A 20,963-nucleotide genomic window follows, 5' to 3' on the forward strand; every position below is an offset into this window, starting at 1 on the left:
GTCACTGCAGTTCCTGAGGATGATGGCAGGCCCTCTTTAGATACTTTGTGCTGGGTTTGCAAGGCCTGGTTTTCGGTGGCTGAGGGGCTGCAGGGGTGGCTTTTTTGAGCAGCTGCTAGAAGCTTCCTCCATGCCCGGCACAGCCGACCCCTGGCAGCGCCAAAGGTGGACCGGGCCAATTAGAAATGGCAGTAACGCCCCTGTGATAATATATTTAGGAAGAAAGAAAACCAAAAAGGGGTTACCGTGGCCAGAGAAGAGTGGAGTCCGTTGAGTTTTTCATCAACCAGCACGCCCAAGTCTTTCTCCACAGCGCTGCCCTCAATCGTTTCTGCACCCAGCCTGGAGCTGTGTCTGGCATTGCCATGGCTCTGATGTAGGACTGTCTGTCCTTCAACGCGTCCAGGGACGGTGACACCATTACCTCCCTGGGAAGCCCATTCCAATACCTAGTCACCGTTTCTGTGAAGAAATTAATCCTAAAAAAAAATGTTTTGAATGAGGAAAGCGCCAAAAGCCTGCCTGGAGTAGTGCATGTTTGTTGGCATAAAACTTTACAGTGAGACCACATGATGGCACTGTAATCTTAAGAACCGAAAGGAAGTGTGTGCACAAGTGCACCGTAATTGTTAGATATTCTACTAAGATGATCTACTTAGGTCACTAAATACACTGCAATTCTTTTACGCACTTATTTATTAAAAAAAAAAAAACTTATACAAATCATCTAGGATCAGTATGAATTGTTCCAGATAATTTTTTCCCTATTGGTAAGTGTAAACAAAATCAAATATAATGCAACCAAAGTAGCATATTTATTAATGGATTATTAGTGACAGGCAGTTAAGAGCACTGGAGTTACCTTGATGGTCCTGTGTTATTTCATTATGCTGCTATACTTAGTCCACTTGTAAAACTTGAATTTTGTTCTGCTTGTTCTTTCAATGTTACAAAGAGGAATTTATTTTCCTTTTCATTCTCCAGAGCTATTCTAAAAAAATAAGGGAATGGAGGTGGGAAAGGATTAAGAAATCTAACAAAAAAGTTAACCAGGTTTATTGGTTGGTGTAATACAAAATATGATTACAGTTATTGGCAGAGTCCTTAATTGAACGTACCAGTGTTTTCAATTGTGTCTTTGAATCTGGATCACAGTTCATTGCAGTAGCTGAAATATGACTTGTTTTCATGAGCTGAAGTGTGATCCCTTTCCAGTGAAGTGATGGAAGCTCTTGATAAGTTGCCAATGCACTGGGCCAACTATCTCACTTCTACCTCTTTCCTCCGGAAGCTACTTGTTGCTTAGAAAGATCCATGATTAGAGGTCCATGCTGTAGAAGGATCAGAGCAGTTTTGACATGCCTCTAAGAAAGTTTGTCAGTGTGTCCTTGCCCGGTTTGTTGTTGTGCTTTGCTCCTGAAGGGCTGACAAAGATGTCTTACTGTGTCTGGCATCAAAGCCTTCCAGAGAAAGTAGTTGTTCAAAGGCACTGTGTTTTCAAGACTAAGAAAAGTTCTTATCAAGAGCAGAATAAAATACAAAATTGTTTCAAGGAAAAAAAAAAAAAAAAAAAAAAAAAAAAAAAAAGGCCAACCTGACTAGTTACCCATTTTAAAAGCATATACAAAATCCAGAAAGTAATTGATGCACAGGGCTTTTAAGAAGAGTGTGCAGCTGAAAATCTTGTAAATGAGGAGGTGTGGTATACTTCTGTTACACTTCCCATGTGGATGTAGTTTCAAAATGGTTCTTAATATGACAAAATAAAAAACTCAAAACAAGTGGTTTAATAAGTAAAGATTTCCCTATTTCACTTCTGCTTTAACAAGCGCTTCCCACTGTAAAATTCCTTTGAGACTTTTTGAAACATTTTCTTCTCTGAAAATATTATTTAAAAGGCTGTCTAGAGAAGCTGGCAAACAGAAATTGCCCTTCTGGATAGGAATAGCAAACAAAACACTTTTTAATTCCAGTCTCCAAAATTGTCCAATACCATATGTCTTAGGGGAAATATATGAACTATTGGAAGGGGAACTTGGCCCATATTAATTAATGCTGTGATTATAGTATGTTCTTAAGCACCTGAATAGCCCAATATCTATTTCATATTTTCTATGTCCACATTCTTTCCAGATTCTGAGCTTTATGGAGAATCAATCACATTTAACCACCAGTCTTACTAATCATGGAAGCTTTTCTCTCTGTAAAACTCCTAAATGGAAAAAAACCCCTGTAGTCAAAGCCCCCCCCCCCCGATGAAACCAGCTTCTAAAACAAAAGAGATGCTCTATACCCTTGACTCTCTAGAACAGGGAGTATTTTTACTTATTCAGATGTTTTGCTAAATGTTTATAACATACACTTATCTCTAAAAACATCTATGTCAATACAATTCAGAAATCATTTTCATACCTCTAACACTGTTGTGGTTCAGCAGCCTGCATTAATTTTTTTAAAAGTTTTTCTCTAATGTAGGCTACAAAAATAACAAGCAAAATCACTGCACGAAAAAGCTAGAACACTGTTGGCTCACTCTTCATGTTGGATCTAACCTGATTAAAGCGTCATTTGAAATACTTTAGTTTTAAAATACTATTACCACACTGATTTCCTGAACAGCTATAGGACATTAGCTTTTTAATGACAGATCAATTACATTATCTTTTTAGCATGAGTAGCATATTAAACATCAGATGAGTACAAGAGAGCCTTCAGAAGTATTGAACACAAAAGTCTGTCAGATATTAGGCCCTAGTAGTTAGAACTATTATGAGAAAAATCTAAGTGATTAGGACTCAACCATACACAAAGGAAAATATACCATGAAATATCAGAGTCCATTCTAAGTGTATAAATTTTTCCATTCCTGCTGTATGACAGACCTTAGTAATTTAGCATTATTTACAGAGATACACAACCAGACTAGTAAAAAATATGACTGAGTTTAAATTAGTGAGGTACTTTGTATAATATACAGTCAAGAGATGTTTCCAAAGAACCAGTGTAACTTTATAACCTCTAGTTCACTTCAAAAAAATCTCTTAGCCTGCAAGCTTAGGGCCCCAGTCAGGTAACTTGCTACATCCTTTTCATTTATTTGCAAATACCCAAGCCTGTGAGCAAATGCAAACTTTGGTAAATATGTATTCCCTGGGGTTTTGTTTGTTTGTTTGTTTGTTTGTTTGTGGGGTTTTTTGCAGCTGCCTTAAAGACAATATCCAGGAGAGATTCAGCAGCCATTCATCACAGAGTTTATCTCACAATTTCATATTTTCACTGGACACAACTTATAATGCAGCAGAAACTTCTTGTTCTCCAGTAGATTGTGTGTAGGTGGAGCTTGCTCGTTCAGCTGTATCAGCATAGAAAACAGGACACAATTTAGACATGTGGACTGCAATCTGTTTATGGAAAAAGCTGCGAAGATATTTCCTAAATTTTTCTCCAGCGAAGGCATAAATTATAGGGTTGATACAACAATGGATCATTGAGATTGTTTCTGTCACTTGAATTGCTTTGTGCAGTCGACTGTTCCCTTCACAAGTAGAGATGGAAAATGCACCTTGAAAATCACGCAAGAGAATGCAAATGTTGTACGGTGCCCAGAAAAAAAAGTAGATAATCATGATAATAAAAATAAGCCTGACTGCTTTATGTTTCTTCTCATTCCTACATTGCAGTAATGTCTTTATAATTTGTGTGTAGCTGCAGATCATGATTAACATTGGAATAAGAAGTCCCAGGATGTTCATTTTTAAGGTGAGGAATTGCTTCCATGCATCTCTTTGCTCTGATGGATAATGAGCACTGCAAGTATAGCCTGAACTTTCCTTCTGAGTTTTGTGAAATACTACCCCAGGGACAGAAATAAGAACAGCAACAACCCAAGTGACAACACTGGCGAGGATGCCGTAGGCAACTGTCCTGGCTTTCAAAGCAAACACTGCGTGCACTATGGCCAGGTACCTGTCCAGAGTCAAGAGGATTATGAAAAAGATGCCACTGTAGAAGCCAAGGAGGTAGACACCTGACAGAATTCGACACAGTGCCTCCCCAAAAATCCAGTCATGGGCTGCGTAATAAGCCCAAAAAGGGAGAGAAAATACAAACAGCAGATCAGAAATGGCCAAGTTGAGCAGGTAGATGTCAGTCATACTCTTCAGCCTCTTGTATTTCACCAGGATAAGGACAACAAGCATGTTGCCTGTCAGGCCAAATATCAACACTAAAGAATAAAGAGGTGGCAAAAAATTTGCTGCAAAGTGCTTTTCCTCAGTTGCAGGGCAAGGCGTTGAATCACTGTAGTCAAATTCTGTTGTCAGAGGCCAGTCGGTGAAGTCTGTGGTTTCATTTCCCATGGTGTATTGGTCTGGAAAGGAGAAAAAACAAAACAAAACAAAACAAAACAAAACAAAAACAAAAACAAAAAAACCCCAAACAAACAAACACATTAAGCTAGAGCAATCTCCAAGCTTTGCAGTGAAGAGAATGGACCATGCTGATGTTCTCATTTGGTTTACATTTTGCTGATGAGCACAGTAGCATTACTTTGTCAAGAGAATGAAATTGCAGAGCTACCATGAAATCTATCTATACATCTGTGGAGTCTCACTGGTGCTTGTTGGAAGTGTACTGTGTGTCATTTCCCACATGTACATTGTCATGTGCTTTTTTCTCCTCAGTAGAGATTGTCAGCTGCCTGGCCTAACCAGAAACAAAGAAATGCTGGATTGAATCTGAACCATGGCTGCTCTTGATTTAGGCACTGTGTTTTGGACTGGCCTTCCAATGCAAGGAGTTGGGGTGTGGGAGGTCATAGGGCAGCAGAGCTGTGAAAGCCCTCAGGCAAGTTCTGCTACTCACTGGGAACAGAGAAAGGCTTTACTGTGGGTCAGCCCCTCCAGTCTCCCCTTTTCCCAAGTCCCTGGTAGGACTGAGAGCCAGATATAGCAACAGCAGATTTTTGTAATTTGTTCTCTGAAAAGCTCACAGAACTGTCTTCTCACTGACCCCCAGAGAACATGGAAGAATTCCTGTGTGTCCCATGAGAAGCTGGGCAGAGGATTTTGTGAAGACAGGTGTCAGAGGGACTGAAGTTCTTCCTGGTCACTCAGTGAGGAAATGCAATTGATGCCTTTGGTAGCCGCTCAAGGAGAGCAACATGCTGTCTGGTTAAAGTGTTGCTCTGTCTCCCTGTGCCATCATGACTGCTTTTATCAGACACCTCATGGCAGACAGGTGCTGCCTATGGTACAGTGTTGGTTTTGAAATTAGCTTCCTCCTGGAAATGTCATGTGTGCTTTTAGACAAAGGACACAGAATGTTCCTGATGCAGAAGAGTTCAGGTAGTGCCTCTGTCCCAGCTTGCTGTGTGATCCCTGAGCACTCATGTCATGCACCAGCATTCAGTCCTTTCCTGGATGCACTTTTTACAGTGCTGTGATCTGCCCTGTGTGATTGAAGGCATCTTTTGCAGAGACCACAGTCTCAAAACCACCACCATTTCATTCTGTCTGCACTTGAGCTCTGCAAGTCTAAATGTCACTGAAGAAGAAACTCAGCCCATGGCTGAAGTGACTGAGAGAGTCGCCCTGCTCTGCTTTTTGGTACAAGTTCTTATTGGTCCATTCTGACTTAGAGCTTGTGAAATCCCCTGGTCATCTCTTTCTGCCTGTAGATAAAACGTCTCAGAAGAAAGGACTATTTTCTGCTGTAAAAACAGATTGACACAGATTAAGGACACTGCCATTTTAAAAACGAGATTGTGCTGTCAGCTCCTGATGGAGATTCTTATGCTGCACAGTGCAGATATGCATCTGCCTCAAAGGAGGAAGTTTTGTTGGAACAAAATCTGTGCCTTGTACTAAAAGAAATGCTGCTTTTGCAAAACTTTTCAATGCTCTTTCCCCGAGTTTTTGAGTCTGGCTACCAGCCCCGCTCCTAATAATAATAACAATGACATCCATGTCTTTTGGAGAATGAGGAGTAAGAGAACATTAGCAAATTGTAATTGTTTGTGTCTCAGCTTTGCCCAGATACAAATTCTTGATGACAATAAGTGAAAAAAAGAAGTGCTATCAACCTCTTCAAAGACTGTAGTTTAGGAACCTCTGGCAATCTCTGTGAAACATTTTTTTTCCATAGTCACTCAAACCACATAGTTATCACAATGCAGCAGTAATGGCTTTGTTGGTAAGGGAAGTGGCAGTGGCTCTGTTATCAGTAAATAACTTGATTTTAATGCAGTTAGGGGTTTATATTTCTTATGAATTTTCACTAACACTTAAAAAAAAGTGAGTTTATAAAACATTCTTTTGTCTAAGATATTAAATTCTTTACTTCCAAACATGAACAGAGTTGGGCATTACCCATGTAAATATTTAAGATTTTTGTCAGCTAGATTTGCTAAATTCATGTTGCATACCCTGACAGTACATCCCTGCACATAGGTAAATATCCTCATTTACAATGTGTCAGCCAGACATGCTGTATATTGGGATTATGGGATGAGTGCCAGATCCAGCACTTCCTGTCTTGCTCATTTTGCACCTGTGGGATGGTCATGCATAAATATGGGCATGAAAAACAACTAAGTCATAATCCCAGAGTGGGATTTCATGGGTAGGTGACTGGTAGGATTCACAGCAAAGTGCTGCCTTGATATTACTGTGATAATTCTTTTTGTGACAGACCCTTCTTCCCGTTAACTGCCATCTCAATGCCTTCCCTCTTTTTGCTCTGCCTTCCCGGAATGACTACCACATCTTCCCTGCATCTTGACTTATTCCTTACAACCCTTTTTGCATGCTTAAGTTATGGCTTCCCCTTTGAGCAGTTGCTTCTGCTGACCAAGCCCTATTCCTCTAGCCCAGCCTTTTCTTCACAAGTCTCTCTGCAAAATATTTACTACTCTGAATTGTGTATAGTATCCAGTGCATGCTGACAATGGAGACTAAAAATCAGAAAAAAGAACTATCAACAAGTTTGCTCTTTAACCTATAATCTTGTTTAGGAGACACTGTTGACTACTGACTAGAATATTTCACTGAGTTAATCAGTTCACCTAACTAGAGGAATCTGTCTGGGCTCATGTTTCCTGATCATTCCAAAACCCCCGAAAGTCAGTCAACAAAGACCTCTGAAGAAAGGATATTTTAAAAAAATTCTGTCTTATTTTGAACACAGTTTAGATAAATGCAATATTTCTAGCAACCTGCAATCTGCAATACAAATTCTGTTTCTCTGCTTGAGACTAGCAGTCATACATTTTTTAAAAGAAAGGATCATCATAGAAAAGATGACTAAACTCACGTCACTGCTTCGTGCTGAGTGTCAAGTCACAACTTTCTGTGTTTTAAGAGGTAAAGATTTTGCTAAAGTGAGTTTCAGTATTTTGCATAGTCCCATAAAATGGTAATAACTATAGGGCTGTGGCAAATGGAGGTAAAATGCTAAGTTATGCTGCATGTAAACAGAATTCAATGAGTCAATGTCTAAAATGCAGCACTAGTTTTTCTGTAGTCATCCTGTGAGAGGCATAAGTACCCTTAAATAATTCAACATTCAAACAACTTTGTTTTGAAGTAACAGTTTTTAAATCCATATTTCTGTAATTGCACATCATTTTCAGAGACAAAATCAGGGTGGCACACTCCATTATGTTTCTTACTCAGATCAATCACTAGGGATTTATTCTCTGCTCAAGTCTTTTAGTGATTTTGTCTTTCGAAACTAGTGCATTACATTTAACATGTATTATGCATTTTGCCAGGATAATTTTTAAAGATGAGTACACTTGCAGGATTCCACTAGTATGTTTTACTTCAGACATCATAGTACCTAAGAAGCTGCTAAATGTTAAAAAGAAAAAAATAGAGGCAAAGATAACTTACCATGTATCTTACTGTGCAGGTGATGTCTTGTATTTCAACACGAGTAATGCTAAAATGACTTGTCCGTTGTGAGAATTGATTGTATGACTTTCTACAGTCAAGACAAAGGTCAAAAATACCTCTTCCTGTGTGAAGAGGGATGTATCAATTTGAAAACTTCTAGCAAAGATATATGTTCACAAAAAAAAAAAAAAAAAAAAAAAAAAGAAGGAGCAGTTCTCTGGTTCTCTTTTTTCTAAAAATGGGTTATCAGATGTTACTTTTCTAGCTCTTGAGACGTGCAGATATTTTGAAATTCTAGAGGATCCTCCTAGGAGCTGAAGTTTCACAACCTACAGTTGTAGTTTTAGAAAAAGACTTTATATAATTATTTTATGTTTTTCTTTTAGCTGAACTGTTTGAATCAAGAACAGTTTACATGCAGTTCATCCCTATACATTTTTAGTCATTAAAATTCTTTTATGTTTTTCTCTCCTTTAACAAAATGTGGAGTCTTTGAATAAAGTTTATATTTCCATTCAGAATTACCTGCACACTTCCTGTTATCTTGCTCTGAGTTGCAGTCCGTATATTTCAGGATAGTTGGTTGATCCTGTTTTTCTTTCACCTGGTCTTCCAGACTGTGCGTTTTTTAATTTTAGTCCCTCTCATAAGACTATGTCTTAGTCTGTGTAGTAGTCTGACCTTTTAAAACAGCACTGTTATTTATGTTTTGGAAGTAAGCTTTAGAAAAGCTTGATAAGAGATCAGTTTTTATCAGTTTCCTCCCTCATAGCTAATTCCTCTGACTTTTAGAATTAAACTGAAGCTGCACTGTGAGCAGATTTCTAGGTCCTTCCTGGACATCAAATAAATGACACAGGAGGAAGAAAAAATACAGAAAGCAAGAAAGGGATGGTGCCTTACCAAATTCCAGAGAACCCCTTAGAGAGAATTCCTGAGAAGATACCTGGTAAAGTACAACCCCCTGCCTCACCTTGACTGCTTTTGGTAGGGTCTGGAGGATTTCCCATCAGTGAAGGCACTAAAGAGATACCTTTTCTGTGCTCACTCCTTGGTACACTTGTAGGATTTAAAAACACAAAAAGCACAGTGGTGTCTTTCTTTGGATGCTGCCATTCCTTAACAGAAGTCAAGGGAATCACAATTTCTGAATTATCCCTTGGAACTGTGGGGAGACAGTAAAGAGTGAAAAGCTCACTCTCTTTTCCTTGTCAGCCCTTCTTTGCATGAGGGATTAATCTTTATTCCATAGTATGAATGGATTTTTTTCTTCCTTTCCTAATCAGCTGTTCTGGTGATCTCTTTAAAGGCTGGAGTCTCAGGGTCAAAATTAAAGCCCCCTGAAGGGCATATTCACCCCACCATGCTTGATGGACTGACTATGTTAGACCCCTCCACAGTCAGTGGAAATAGCTGCTTCTAATAGTCTTTCCACTACACTTAAAATAAGTTCCCAATGACTGCCTAACTTTCCTGGATTAAAATTTCTGCTTTCATACTGAATTCTTATAATTCTGAAACAAGGTATTGTGTCAAATTACTTTTTCAATGGATAATTTCTAAACAATCTACATACTAAAATTCATAGATATTTTAAGTATCTCTCCATGACGCCTGCATTGGTTGCTCGTGTTACATGTTAGTTAATCCACTGGAGACTCTAAACCCTTTCTTAATACTCTAGGAGCAGGGGAAAAACAGTCTCAAATGTGTTGCTGGACTTGCCTGTTTTTCATCAAGTTTTATAATTCTGAAAGATGCTCCTGCAAAACTTGCCCATAACATTTAGACTAACAATAACAACAACTACCACTACTACTTAAAACTAAGACCTGTGGTAGGCTGGTCTTCAGAAATTTTGTTCCCACAGGTTTATTGGGAATGACAGTGAAACACAGACTACTTTGTTTGATTTTGTTGATTATAGCTTTTAGTTTCCATAGCTCAGTCTGGCCAGCAAGCACAGTGTGGCATGTTATTTAGCGATGAAGAATATTGCAGACCAACAGAGGGCCTCTGCCACCCATGGTTAAAACAGCTGAATGAGGGGAATGCACTGGGTCTGCTGAGCAGCTGCATCTTACAGCTGGACAAGAGACACCCCAGAGAGAGTGTGAATTGCTTGGCACTTGGCAGCCCAAGTACTGGGCTGTGTGACTTTATTGTCAGCACCTGCAGGATATCTACAAATAGCTTTACCCCAGCTGCAGATAAGCATAGCTGCTGGGAGGCCAGATTTGGTCAGGTCTTGTGTGTGGTTGTGGGCAAGCCAAATCCCTTTGGTGCTGTTTGTGGGGCACTGAGGGGTGTGCTGTTCATTAACACTGCTAGGACAAGATCTTTCCTACAGGAATTAGTCTCCCATCCAGTCTGAAATTTCATCACACTAATCTGGGACTGACCATCTTAATGCTGTCTCCCTTCCTCTTCCCTGCTATCTCCATCTTCTGTGTGTGAACACAGGTATGGATAATGCAAGCAGCATATCCATTGTTGTAAGTCAGATTTCTTTCAGCTTTTCTCAATCCCTTGTCAAGCATTTCTTTGAAAATTGCTGCTTGTCATGAACACCAGTGGATTTTAAGAATCTTTACCTAAACTGAACCTCATAATTTTACCAAGAAATGGAAGCTATTGTTCAATAACAAAAGTAATGTTTCAGTGTGTTGATATAGCTTTGAATTTACCTACTATGGTTTTCATTCAGAGATGAGTATGAGTTATATTCAGTGGTGTGATGCTCCTTTCCTCCATAAAGGTATTCCTGGAATGGAAGTGAGCTACAGTCCCCATCTATGGGGCTGAAGTTGATGTACTCAGCAAGTGTGCAGCCATGTACACTGTCAAGTCAAGCTGCATTTATCAATCTCTCCCATCCAATGATTGATTATATGATTCATCTTTACAGTAATCAGCCATGGCACTGAAGTGTCTGGTGTCTGACTCATATGGCACTCCCAGAGAGATGCTGTAATTTATGTGAGATTTATACCCATACTGAAATGGCTACTAGAACACATACCAAAAACTCCTGTACCACTGTCATACACAGGTGTCATCAAGTATAATTATGGGTACAGAAACATGAAAATTCAGCTAACAGTTTCCATTCAAGTTATTGCAAACTTGCATCACCTGAAGAAGAAAGGCTGGGGGGAAGAAGGAATCCTGGGATAGAATGACAAATACCTTTCTTAGGTGTACACAGTGGGATAGAGCAAAACAGTCTTATTAGAAGTCTACAGCAAAGATTGATTATTTTCAACAGGAGAAGAGCTCAAAGGAAGAAGGCTCAAGGTGAACATGAACTAGATTAATGTTGTTACTTGTTCTATTCACAACATTTGTATTAGCATGTATTTTATTTCATCAGTAACAAGTGTTTTTGTCTTGAAGAGGCTGAATAAAGACATCCAGCTTAAACCACTTTATTGCTTAGACTATTTTTCTTACCATCCTTCTCCTTCAGGCTCTCAGGTTCTGGTGACTCATAATTTGAGTCACAATCATACCCAATCTTACCATCTGTGAGATGTATTCTTTTGGGGAAAACAGGGGAAAAGCACGATGTAGCACCGATGTACCACACCCTAAGATTTCTATCGTAGAGACTAGTGAAAAGAAAACAAAACACTTCACACATAGGTGTAAAAGAAGATGGTTTACAAAACCAAATTCTGGAAGACATAAGCATTTCTAAAGCCGACAAACATTTCTTCACGTTGTTGTTTATTGTCAATAATATCAAAAGTTTGGGGCTTTTCCCCCTGTTATTCTTCAGCTGTCTGTTTGTTTCTTCTTTGTAAATCTAGCACATACATCATTGTGCATTGCAGCACATCCTATCTCTATTGTCATGGTATTATTTTTGTTCTGGCCTTCTCCAAGCTGCTCTTACTGACCTATGTTTCCTTATGAAGTGAGGAAGAAAACATTATTTCCTTCTACTATTTTTATCCAGGTTTCTGATGTATACTCTCCCAATTTATAGATAAAGTGTTGTCATTATACAATATATTTTACTTTTGGGCCACAGTTATGCATTTCACAAAATTTCATCTTTCAGAATCTCATTTTTGCATAGGCCTTTAATTCATACACCTTAGGGTTTTTTCAGTTATATTTAGAGTACATAAATTCTAGATCTAGAGTTGGGCTTTTTAGGCCTATCTCACCTACATTGGATGTGCTCCTCCTGTATACCTGTAACTCCTGGACTTTTTATCAAGCAGGTTGGGAAAATCACACACCTAATCTCTTCCCAGTGAAAACTAGGTCACACAAAGGGTGAAGAGTCTGTTTGATGACAAAGTATGTGCCAGTAAGGCAATAAAGTAGCTTAAGAGAGTTAAAAATTCACCAAAGTATAGAACAGAATAAATAAAAGAACTTAGGAAAAAACAAACACGCAGAACCAAAATCTATAACCTGAGAAGTAAGAACAGGAGGACACTATAAATCAAATCACAGAGAAAATGATACTGTTGGTAAAGCCAAAGAAGTTTGCTTAGTCATTAGCAAAGTTAAATACCTGCCTATAGACTATGATTGCCTCTTGCTCAAAAAACCCCCTTCTTCACAAGGCGTGCAGGCTAAAGGAAGTGTGCACTCCCTTAAATAGACATCAGAGAATACAAAGCCAAGGACTTCAGCTTTAGGTTGGTACACACATAGGAAATGTCAATCTTTTCTTTTTCAAAGTGTACAAAAACAAGCATGTGGCATTTTGGAGGTGTGCTAGCTTTGTGGATTCATGACCTAGCACCTGTCTCTTCCCAACTGTAAAAGTTGGGAAGTTTGTAAAAAAACTATCTCAATTGCATGTGTGAAATGGCTTCTTGTATATCAAGTGAAAGATTCCATGCTCAGGACAACACCAGCCCCTAGAAACCAGAAAGTATTTTCAAGAGCCAGAGGTTAGATGTAGTCTGTAATTGTCCATACCTTCTATTAGTGTCCCTGCAGGGTGTGTTCAGATAGCTCTTTTACTTTCATCCATTTGGTTTCCATTCCATTCAAAAAGTCTGATATAAGGATAGGTCAGGTTGTTCGTGTTGTATGGGTATCATCCTACTGGCACAACCCTATAGACAGTTCTGGAGAGTTGAGTGTCACTTGGAGGTTTATGCAGTTTTGCATATTGGCCCATGTTTCTAAAAATGCTGCCCCCCTCTGTCTCAGTGTTGGGGTCCCACCTTACCAGGATCAGTCATTCCAGACTTCACACATTCAAACCAAGATTGCTGTCACTGTTACCACGTACAAAACTTCTTGGCAGTTATACAGACTTTGACAACCTTTTTTAAAGTCTTCCTATTTAAGTTTTTGAATAAAATACAGCTCCTAGAAGCCAAGTGTCACCAGAATATGGGTACAAAGCAATGCCTGCACCCCTTTATTCTGGCCTGGTTGCTATAGATATTCTAAATGCACCAGAATTTTTCAGTTTGCTTTTTTTTTTTTCTCTGTTGGCTTAATTTTTTTTATTACTTTATTAGAGAGTAATGCTTCTGAGGCCCTAGTGACCACACTAAACACTTCCTAGTTAAGGCATCAGCAGTTTAAAACAGTAGCAAAATTAAATTTCAAAACTAACATAAGTATATAACTAACTAACTAAGTATATGCCTGTTGTGCAGTATATGCCTGTGTTTGACCTCGTCAGCTCATGTAATTCTCCTGGCACTTTATTTGTTTCTAATGAACTGCAACAAGATTCCATGTAAATTTGTCCTTATGTTCTTTGTATTTATACCTCCTGTAATTTTCACTGGAAACAGATATGTTTATTTTGGAGCTTCATAATTGAAAATCTCTCTTATCTAAACCTTTTAAGGTTCTGCTTAAAGTATTTACCTCTGGTCTTCCCATTAGTTTTGCTATTATTTTCTTAGTTTCTGTTAGGGCTAATAAAATCATTCTCTCATTTGTGTGACTACTTTTTCCTAGTTATCCATTTTCATCTTCTTCTTTTCCTTTATACCCCATTTTCATTTATCTTATATGAAATATCTACATGTAAGGTAACTGTTGGGTTAACAAACACAAGAGTCTTATGACAGAAACGTCCCTATACACTGGTTACCAAAAGTTTCGCTATTTCTGTTTGTATCTATTTGATGCAAGCCAATGGCAGCGGTTATAAACCTGGTGGTTTCTTGTGAATGCTGTTCAACATTTACCAGTACCATTTTTGCCCTTAGGAAAAAAAAGTATGCACCTTTGCCCCTTAGGAAATCTGCCTGGCAGTTGGCAGAGTTATCTTCTGCTGTGTGGGACATTCCTCCCTGCATGTTTCTGAACATGTGGCAGTAGCCTCTCCTAACAGGAAGGTTGGACTCCGTCCTGTTCAGTGCATAAACTAGACTGTGTGATTGGTTTTGGAGCTATGTGCAGATACTTGCCCATGACATGTGGCCATTCTTTTCACAAGCATGCTGAAAGCCCAGGCACCACACTATCTCTTCAGGCAATAAATAGAAAACTTCAAAAGTTTTGAACTTGCAAAAATTTTCACTTAGCTGTTCAACATTTGTTATAAAGCAACAATTTATTTGTGGTGTTCAAAGAGATCTTGTCTTAAATCTGTTTGATGTTCTGGTAAGGCTAGTATACTCTCTAAAATGCTTGCTTTTTTCCCCTCAATATCTCGCCAGAGCAGCTCAGATGCCTCCCAGCCACTGCAGTGGTTCTTCCTTGTCTTGAGTTTCTTCTCTGCTATAATTGCAATCCTGGCATATTGGCAAATCCTTGCCATTTTCTTCACATACCTCTAGTTCATCACACAGTTTGGGAGCATCTGCCTGTGTGTTTGGCTCTTACATTTACACTGTATCTTCATCTCAATGTGTTTCCAGACCTTGAATACTATCTACAGGATATACAAAGATTTCCAGACACTGATTTTATTAATTTCACTGCATTAACAGGAAAGCAGGAAGAAATTTAATTCCATCAAGAAAAGGATTTACAATTAAACACACCAGGAGAAATAATCACTGTTACAGCAGGAATTGTATTGCACTGAACTAATTTATGCTTTAAAATTACAAAGGTGCTTTCACTTTGTTTCAGTAAAGAAAGTAGAAAAGAAAGAAAAACTATTATTTTTAAACAAGAAAATTTACTGTGAGGATAGTTTTTGGTCTTTTGTGTAGGCTATCTGTGGCTATTAACCTCACAAGATTATATAGCTGATGGGATAAGAGCTAACAACTAATAGAAGCAGTGCCCAGGCATTTTAAGGCAGGAGGAAGAAGATTATTTGCACCACCTAGATTAAGGCATCTGATACCCAAATTAAGAGACTGGCATGTTCCTTCCACAGTTAATCTTCCCCTGAGACTATTTAAATCCTGTGAGTGCTTCTGGGTCAGACACTTCTTATTCTTAGCTGACCACTGATGGACCTTGAAGAGATTTGCTGTTAATTTAGGCCTCTGCATCACATGCCTCATGTCAAGTAGTGTGGAATTCCCTCTGGTGTCCTTGCTGGGGTTGAACCTGCCCCTCCAGACTTCCATGAGCAAATCCTTGCATGCATGAGCAGTGTCCTTCTAAGGAAATGGGAAAAAAACCAGAAGGACATCTCACTTGCATAAGGAGTGCTCACCTGCACTTCCTTACAGTCTGAAGTAGGAAATTGTCTGCTGTGCTTCTCCTTCTTCTTCTTTGCTAACCCCATGTCCCTATAATTCCTTTATTTTACAGGGAAACTCTTAAGAGTGGAATAATTGCATGGCCATAGTACAGTAGTAGGCCAATGGTCTCGAGTCTTCAGTCAGCATGCAGTTCTCATCGAGGTACCAGTTGCCTAGAGGCACTCTTCTCCTGGGAAGACAGGAAGGCATGCCTTGTCTGGAATTGGTTGATTTTGCAGTTCCAAGGCCATTGTCTTCCCAGAAGTGTATCCTAAAACTCAGACTTTGTGTGTGTGTGAAGAACATGTTTTATGTCTTTCCCATGCAGGAGCCTGACCTGACACACTGGTGTCATGTGTTGCCATGTAAACTCTTCTGCACACGATTTACCTGCTCAGAACTAGGGAGGCCTGCTCTATGTACTGTGCTCACATCCTTCAGAGGGCCCTGTTACTCTTCTCATACAGAAGCTTGCATAGCACATACCAAGGTAATTTTCATTCTGGTCTTGAAGATCTGTACTGAAGGGCCTTTATTGGCTTAGTGGTTTGTTTTTTTCTTGGACGGATATGACTTGTCAGAAACAAGCTCACACTTTTTAGGAGTATATCATTGTCTTCTTGAGCAGTCAGTAAATTTGGTGTGTGCAGTTGCTTGAAAATTGCACCCACAAAAATCACAATGTTGCTGATTAAAAGCCCACTTTGGAAAAAGTCAGTGACTGAATGTGATCTGGCAGACATAAAATTAAAAAGCAAAAATCACTATAACTTGGTTATAGCTGTTAAAGGATTTTATTTAAAAATGACTGCACTATTAGCAAAACAGAAAAATTCTCAGGTTCAATGGTCCCAGTAAGATCTTTTGAGATGACCTATTATGTCTTAGACTTTTTAATATTGTATCCCTCCCTCAGTAAATCTTAGTGGATAGATTTTTGTAAAAAAGCATGATCATATTTGTCTTGGCCCTATTTAAATATTGATGTGACCCAGCTACACAGTTAATGTTTCCTGGAGAACTCATTGATTCTCTTAGTTTAGCAATGGAAAATGCTGTAATCCCAGGGAGCAAACTCCCTCCAACAGTAGAGGAGCACAGAGTTTTCAGTAGTGGTCGACATAAAGATCTTAAATAATGTCAGGCACTCCTCAAGGCAAAGAAAATGACGCAAAATTTGCTAACTAATGTTCTGATGTAATTTTACAGTCCAGTAGAGATGTCGTGCTCTGCAGTGGATTGTGTGAATGTGGAATTGACTCTTTCCAGTTTTTCACGATAAAGACCTGGACATTTTTTGCAAAGGTGAGGTGTAACATGCTTTTGGAAAAAGATATGAAGATATGCCCTAAACTTTTCTCCAACAAATACATAGATCACAGGATTGATGCAACAGTGGATCATTGAGATTGTTTCTGTCACTTGAATTGCTATCTCCAGTTGTCCTTTAAGTTCACAATTTGAGGTGAAAAATGAATCTTGAAATGTATGCAAAAAAGAAGAGATATGGAATGGTGTCCAGAAGATGAAGTAAAAAATCATGATTACAAAAATAAGTTTGACTGCTTTCTGTTTTTTCTCATTCTTAGATCTCAATAATGTTTTTAGAATTTGTGAGTAACTGAAGATCATAATGAGCATTGGAACAATAAGTCCCAGAATGTTCATCTTTAAAATAAAAGAGTACTTCCAATTTACTGTGGAATCAGTTGGATAATGAGCACTGCAAGTATTATGTGAACCTTCCTTCTGAGTTTTTTGAAATACTACCCCAGGGACAGAAATAAGAACAGCAACAACCCAAGTGACAACGCTGGCGAGGATGCCGTAGGCAACTGTCCTGGCTTTCAAAGCAAACACTGCGTGCACTATGGCCAGGTACCTGTCCAGAGTCAAGAGGATTATGAAAAAGATGCCACTGTAGAAGCCAAGGAGGTAGACACCTGACAGAATTCGACACAGTGCCTCCCCAAAAATCCAGTCATGGGCTGCGTAATAAGCCCAAAAAGGGAGAGAAAATACAAACAGCAGATCAGAAATGGCCAAGTTGAGCAGGTAGATGTCAGTCATACTCTTCAGCCTCTTGTATTTCACCAGGATAAGGACAACAAGCATGTTGCCTGTCAGGCCAAATATCAACACTAAAGAATAAAGAGGTGGCAAAAAATTTGCTGCAAAGTGCTTTTCCTCAGTTCCCATGCATGGTGTTGATTCGCCGTAGTCAAATTCTGTTGTTGGTGGCCAGTCGGTGAAGTCTGTGGTTTCATTTCCCATGGTGTATTGGTCTGGAAAGGAGAAAAAGACATTAAACTGTGTGAGGTTCTTGACTTCTGGGGCTCTTGACTCCACTTTGTCGGGTTATCTTAAATAAGCAAAGCAGCTAATAGTTGCTGAAAAGGTTATTTATTAAAAAGCACATCTTATTACAAAGCACATCAGTCTCAAAAGGCAAGCAGAAAAGCAATAGCAAAAGCAGTAGCAAAAGCAATGGCAAGAACAAATGGCTAAAAGGCACCAACTCTCCCCAATACATACTCCTATATAGGATTTTTCCCAACAAGATAAGACACAAACTCAGACCACCACTCTTTAACCTATTAAAATTCTAGTTTCTTAGCATGCTATAAAGTATGCATACGACCTACCTTGCTCTATGTGAAAAATGTGAGCAATATTCTTACTGTAGCTCTATTATGTCTAAGTACTATCTACAACCATGGTCCTGGAGCCTCTACTGAAAACATCAATCATTAGAATTCACACTGTAACTTTGGCATTTGAAACCTTGCACTTGCTAAAAGCATTAGAACTCACCCTAAAACTTACCAACTTACTTCTACTTAAATGTCTACTTTATGTGTGAGTGGCTTAATATACTTCAATCCATCCACAGGCTTTAATTCAATCCCTGCACTTTGATTTCTCTCTGAAGAATTCAAAGAAACCCCTGACTCACTGACTCCAATAAAACTAGAGGAATTTCCAAGCTTTGCAGGGAAGAGAATGAGCCATGCTGATGTTCTCATCTGGTTTGCATTTTGCTGATGAGCACACAAGCATTACTTTGTCAAGGTGTGAAAGAGAAGGAAATTGCAGAGCTCCCAGGAAATCTATCTATACATCTGTGGAGTCACACTGGTGCATGTTGGAAGTGTGCTGTGTGTTGTTTCCCATGTGTACATTGTCTTGTGTGTTTCCCCTCCTGGTATAGCCTGTCAGTTGTCTGACCCATGGGGAGAGGATGGATGAATTTAACGAGTTATAAGTAGTTTGGGGGTCTTGTGCTCATCAGTGGCTTTCTGGAGGAGTGTAATAAGCCAGGAAGGTAGCCTGGAAAGAAAGCATCAGTGTCTGGCATGCAGAGCATTGTCTTGCTTCTCATTGGTATCTGTGCACCTGCTCATCATGTTGGTCCATCCTATAGCCCTTGCCCATGAAAGACCAGGCACTGGTCAGTAATGGTGTCTGCAAAGGCACTGTGACATGGGTGAAAAACAGCTGATTTCAAGCATGTCTTCAGGTTGCTTCAAGTGACAATCTGGGAGCCTTAATGTCAATGGGAATTAGGAAAGCACTAAACATACCCACCTGTGCTATTGTGGCTGTTGAAGAGTGGAAAGTCAGCAGTGTTGGTCTGGGTTAAAATGGCAAACACTGGTTCTTTTACAGAGCCTAGAGCAGGTGAAGGCAGTAGAAGTGTGCTGGTTTCAGACAGCTCTGGGATGAAATCGGTGCACAGTCCTGCAGAGAGAACAGACAGACAAAGACCTTAGTAAATGATGCAGAAGATGAGAGTTACTGTTGGAGTGGCCTCTAATATCTGTCTCTGTGTGGCATCTTCCTGTCAGCTGAAAGACCTCTCCACTGCTGTTTGGGGATGTAAGGAGTTTTGATTCCTTGTTTCAGTAGTTGTTTACAGCCCTTATTCAGGAGATGAAAAGTTTATATTGGTAGAGTGTATTGGCAGATACGGCCATAGCTAAGAATGTGCACTACAGTTCTTCATGTGATATTGTTCTTCACCCTTTGTCAGTCAGTTTCCAGTAAGGCAACAATGAGGAAATGCAGAGGTTGTGCAAACTCTGTTTGATTTAGGGACTGTTGGAGGGACTGGATTTCCCCTGCAAGAATGGGTCTGAGTGTCAGCCCCTCCAGTCTCCCCTTTTCCCAAGTCCCTGGTAGGACTGAGAGCCAGATGTAGCAACAGCAGATTTTTGTAATTTGATCTCTGAAAAGCACACAGAACTGTCTTCTCACTGACCCCCAGAGAACATGGAAGAATTCCTGTGTGTCCCATGAGAAGCTGGGCAGAGGATTTTGTGAAGACAGGTGTCAGAGGGACTGAAGTTCTTCCTGGTCACTCAGTGAGGAAATGCAATTGATGCCTTTGGTAGCCACTCAAGGAGAGCAACATGCTGTCTGGTTAAAGTGTTGCTCTGTCTCCCTGTGCCATCATGACTGCTTTTATCAGACACCTCATGGCAGACAGGTGCTGCCTATGGTACAGTGTTGGTTTTGAAATTAGCTTCCTCCTGGAAATGTCATGTGTGCTTTTAGACAGAGGACACAGAATGTTCCTGATGCAGAGAGTTCAGGTAGTGCCTCTGTCCCAGCTTGCTGTGTGATCCTTGAGCACTCATGTCATGCACCAGCATTCAGTCCTTTCCTGGATGCACTTTTTACAGTGCTGTGATCTGCCCTGTGTGATTGAAGGCGTCTTTTGCAGAGACCACAGTCTCAAAACCACCACCATTTCATTCTGTCTGCACTTGAGCTCTGCAAGTCTAAATGTCACTGAAGAAGAAACTCAGCCCATGCTGAAGTGATTGAAACAGGCCCCTGCTCTGCTTTTTAGCAGATAGTCAATTTAATAACATGCTGAGAGAGAATCGAAAGTGCTGAGGAAAGAAAAATTTGCAGGTTGAGAAAAAGACAGCTGAATAAGATAATGAAACTGAAAAAACCCACGAGAGGTAATAGAAGGGCAAATGCTTGCCAAGTCCTACCAAGCAGATAGATTCAGTCTTTGAGTAAATTCCTTCTGCCCCTAGTTTTATTCCTGACTGTGATGCTGTATGACACAGAATATCCTTTTGGTCAGTTTGGGTCATCTATCTCAGCTGTGGTCACAGATCTAAATGACATCACCATAAGGGCTGCTGGGAATGAAAGTAACTCCATCCCAGTCAGACCAAGTTTACCTTCCCACCACCAAAATTTATCCTTGCCCTATACAATTGACACTGATCCTGGCTAGAAGGACAGCATGTGCTGTGCTTGTTTCGTTTACTCACTCTGACCTGATGGGAAATCTCACAGTATCTGTATGGTCCTCCTTTTCAAAACAAGCAGAAAATATTAAAAATACTTTCGGAGATGCTTAAAAAAAATGCTTCTCCTTTGCACACAAGCAATGTTAATCACAAAG

The 20,963-nt window shown here is 39.6% G+C and overlaps 1 protein-coding gene and 1 pseudogene across 3 annotated transcripts; both read right to left on the minus strand.

Moving 5' to 3' along the window:
* Positions 1-1,032: 1,032 nt before the first annotated feature.
* Positions 1,033-19,143, minus strand: LOC306799239 (C-C chemokine receptor type 5-like). Of its 2 annotated transcripts, none has more exons than XM_079299977.1 (2): positions 19,124-19,143; positions 1,033-4,369 (listed from the first exon to the last, which is right to left on the minus strand). In XM_079299977.1, the coding sequence occupies exon 2, from the start codon at positions 4,356-4,358 to the stop codon at positions 3,288-3,290; it is 1,071 nt and encodes a 356-aa protein (XP_079156103.1). In that variant the 5' UTR covers positions 4,359-4,369; positions 19,124-19,143; the 3' UTR covers positions 1,033-3,287. The 2 variants fall into 2 exon arrangements, with proteins under 2 accessions (XP_079156103.1, XP_079156102.1); XM_079299976.1 differs by lacking the exon at positions 19,124-19,143 and adding an exon at positions 7,893-8,043.
* LOC306799240 (C-C chemokine receptor type 5 pseudogene) lies at positions 14,785-19,221 on the minus strand (annotated as a pseudogene). Its single transcript, XR_013777919.1, has 2 exons — positions 19,124-19,221; positions 14,785-17,820 (listed from the first exon to the last, which is right to left on the minus strand). The product of XR_013777919.1 is annotated as a C-C chemokine receptor type 5 pseudogene (transcript).
* Positions 19,222-20,963: the final 1,742 nt, after the last annotated feature.

The sequence above is a fragment of the Erithacus rubecula genome (genome assembly GCF_903797595.1).
Source record: "Erithacus rubecula genome assembly, chromosome: 3".
Classification (NCBI taxonomy): Eukaryota; Metazoa; Chordata; class Aves; order Passeriformes; family Muscicapidae; genus Erithacus; species Erithacus rubecula.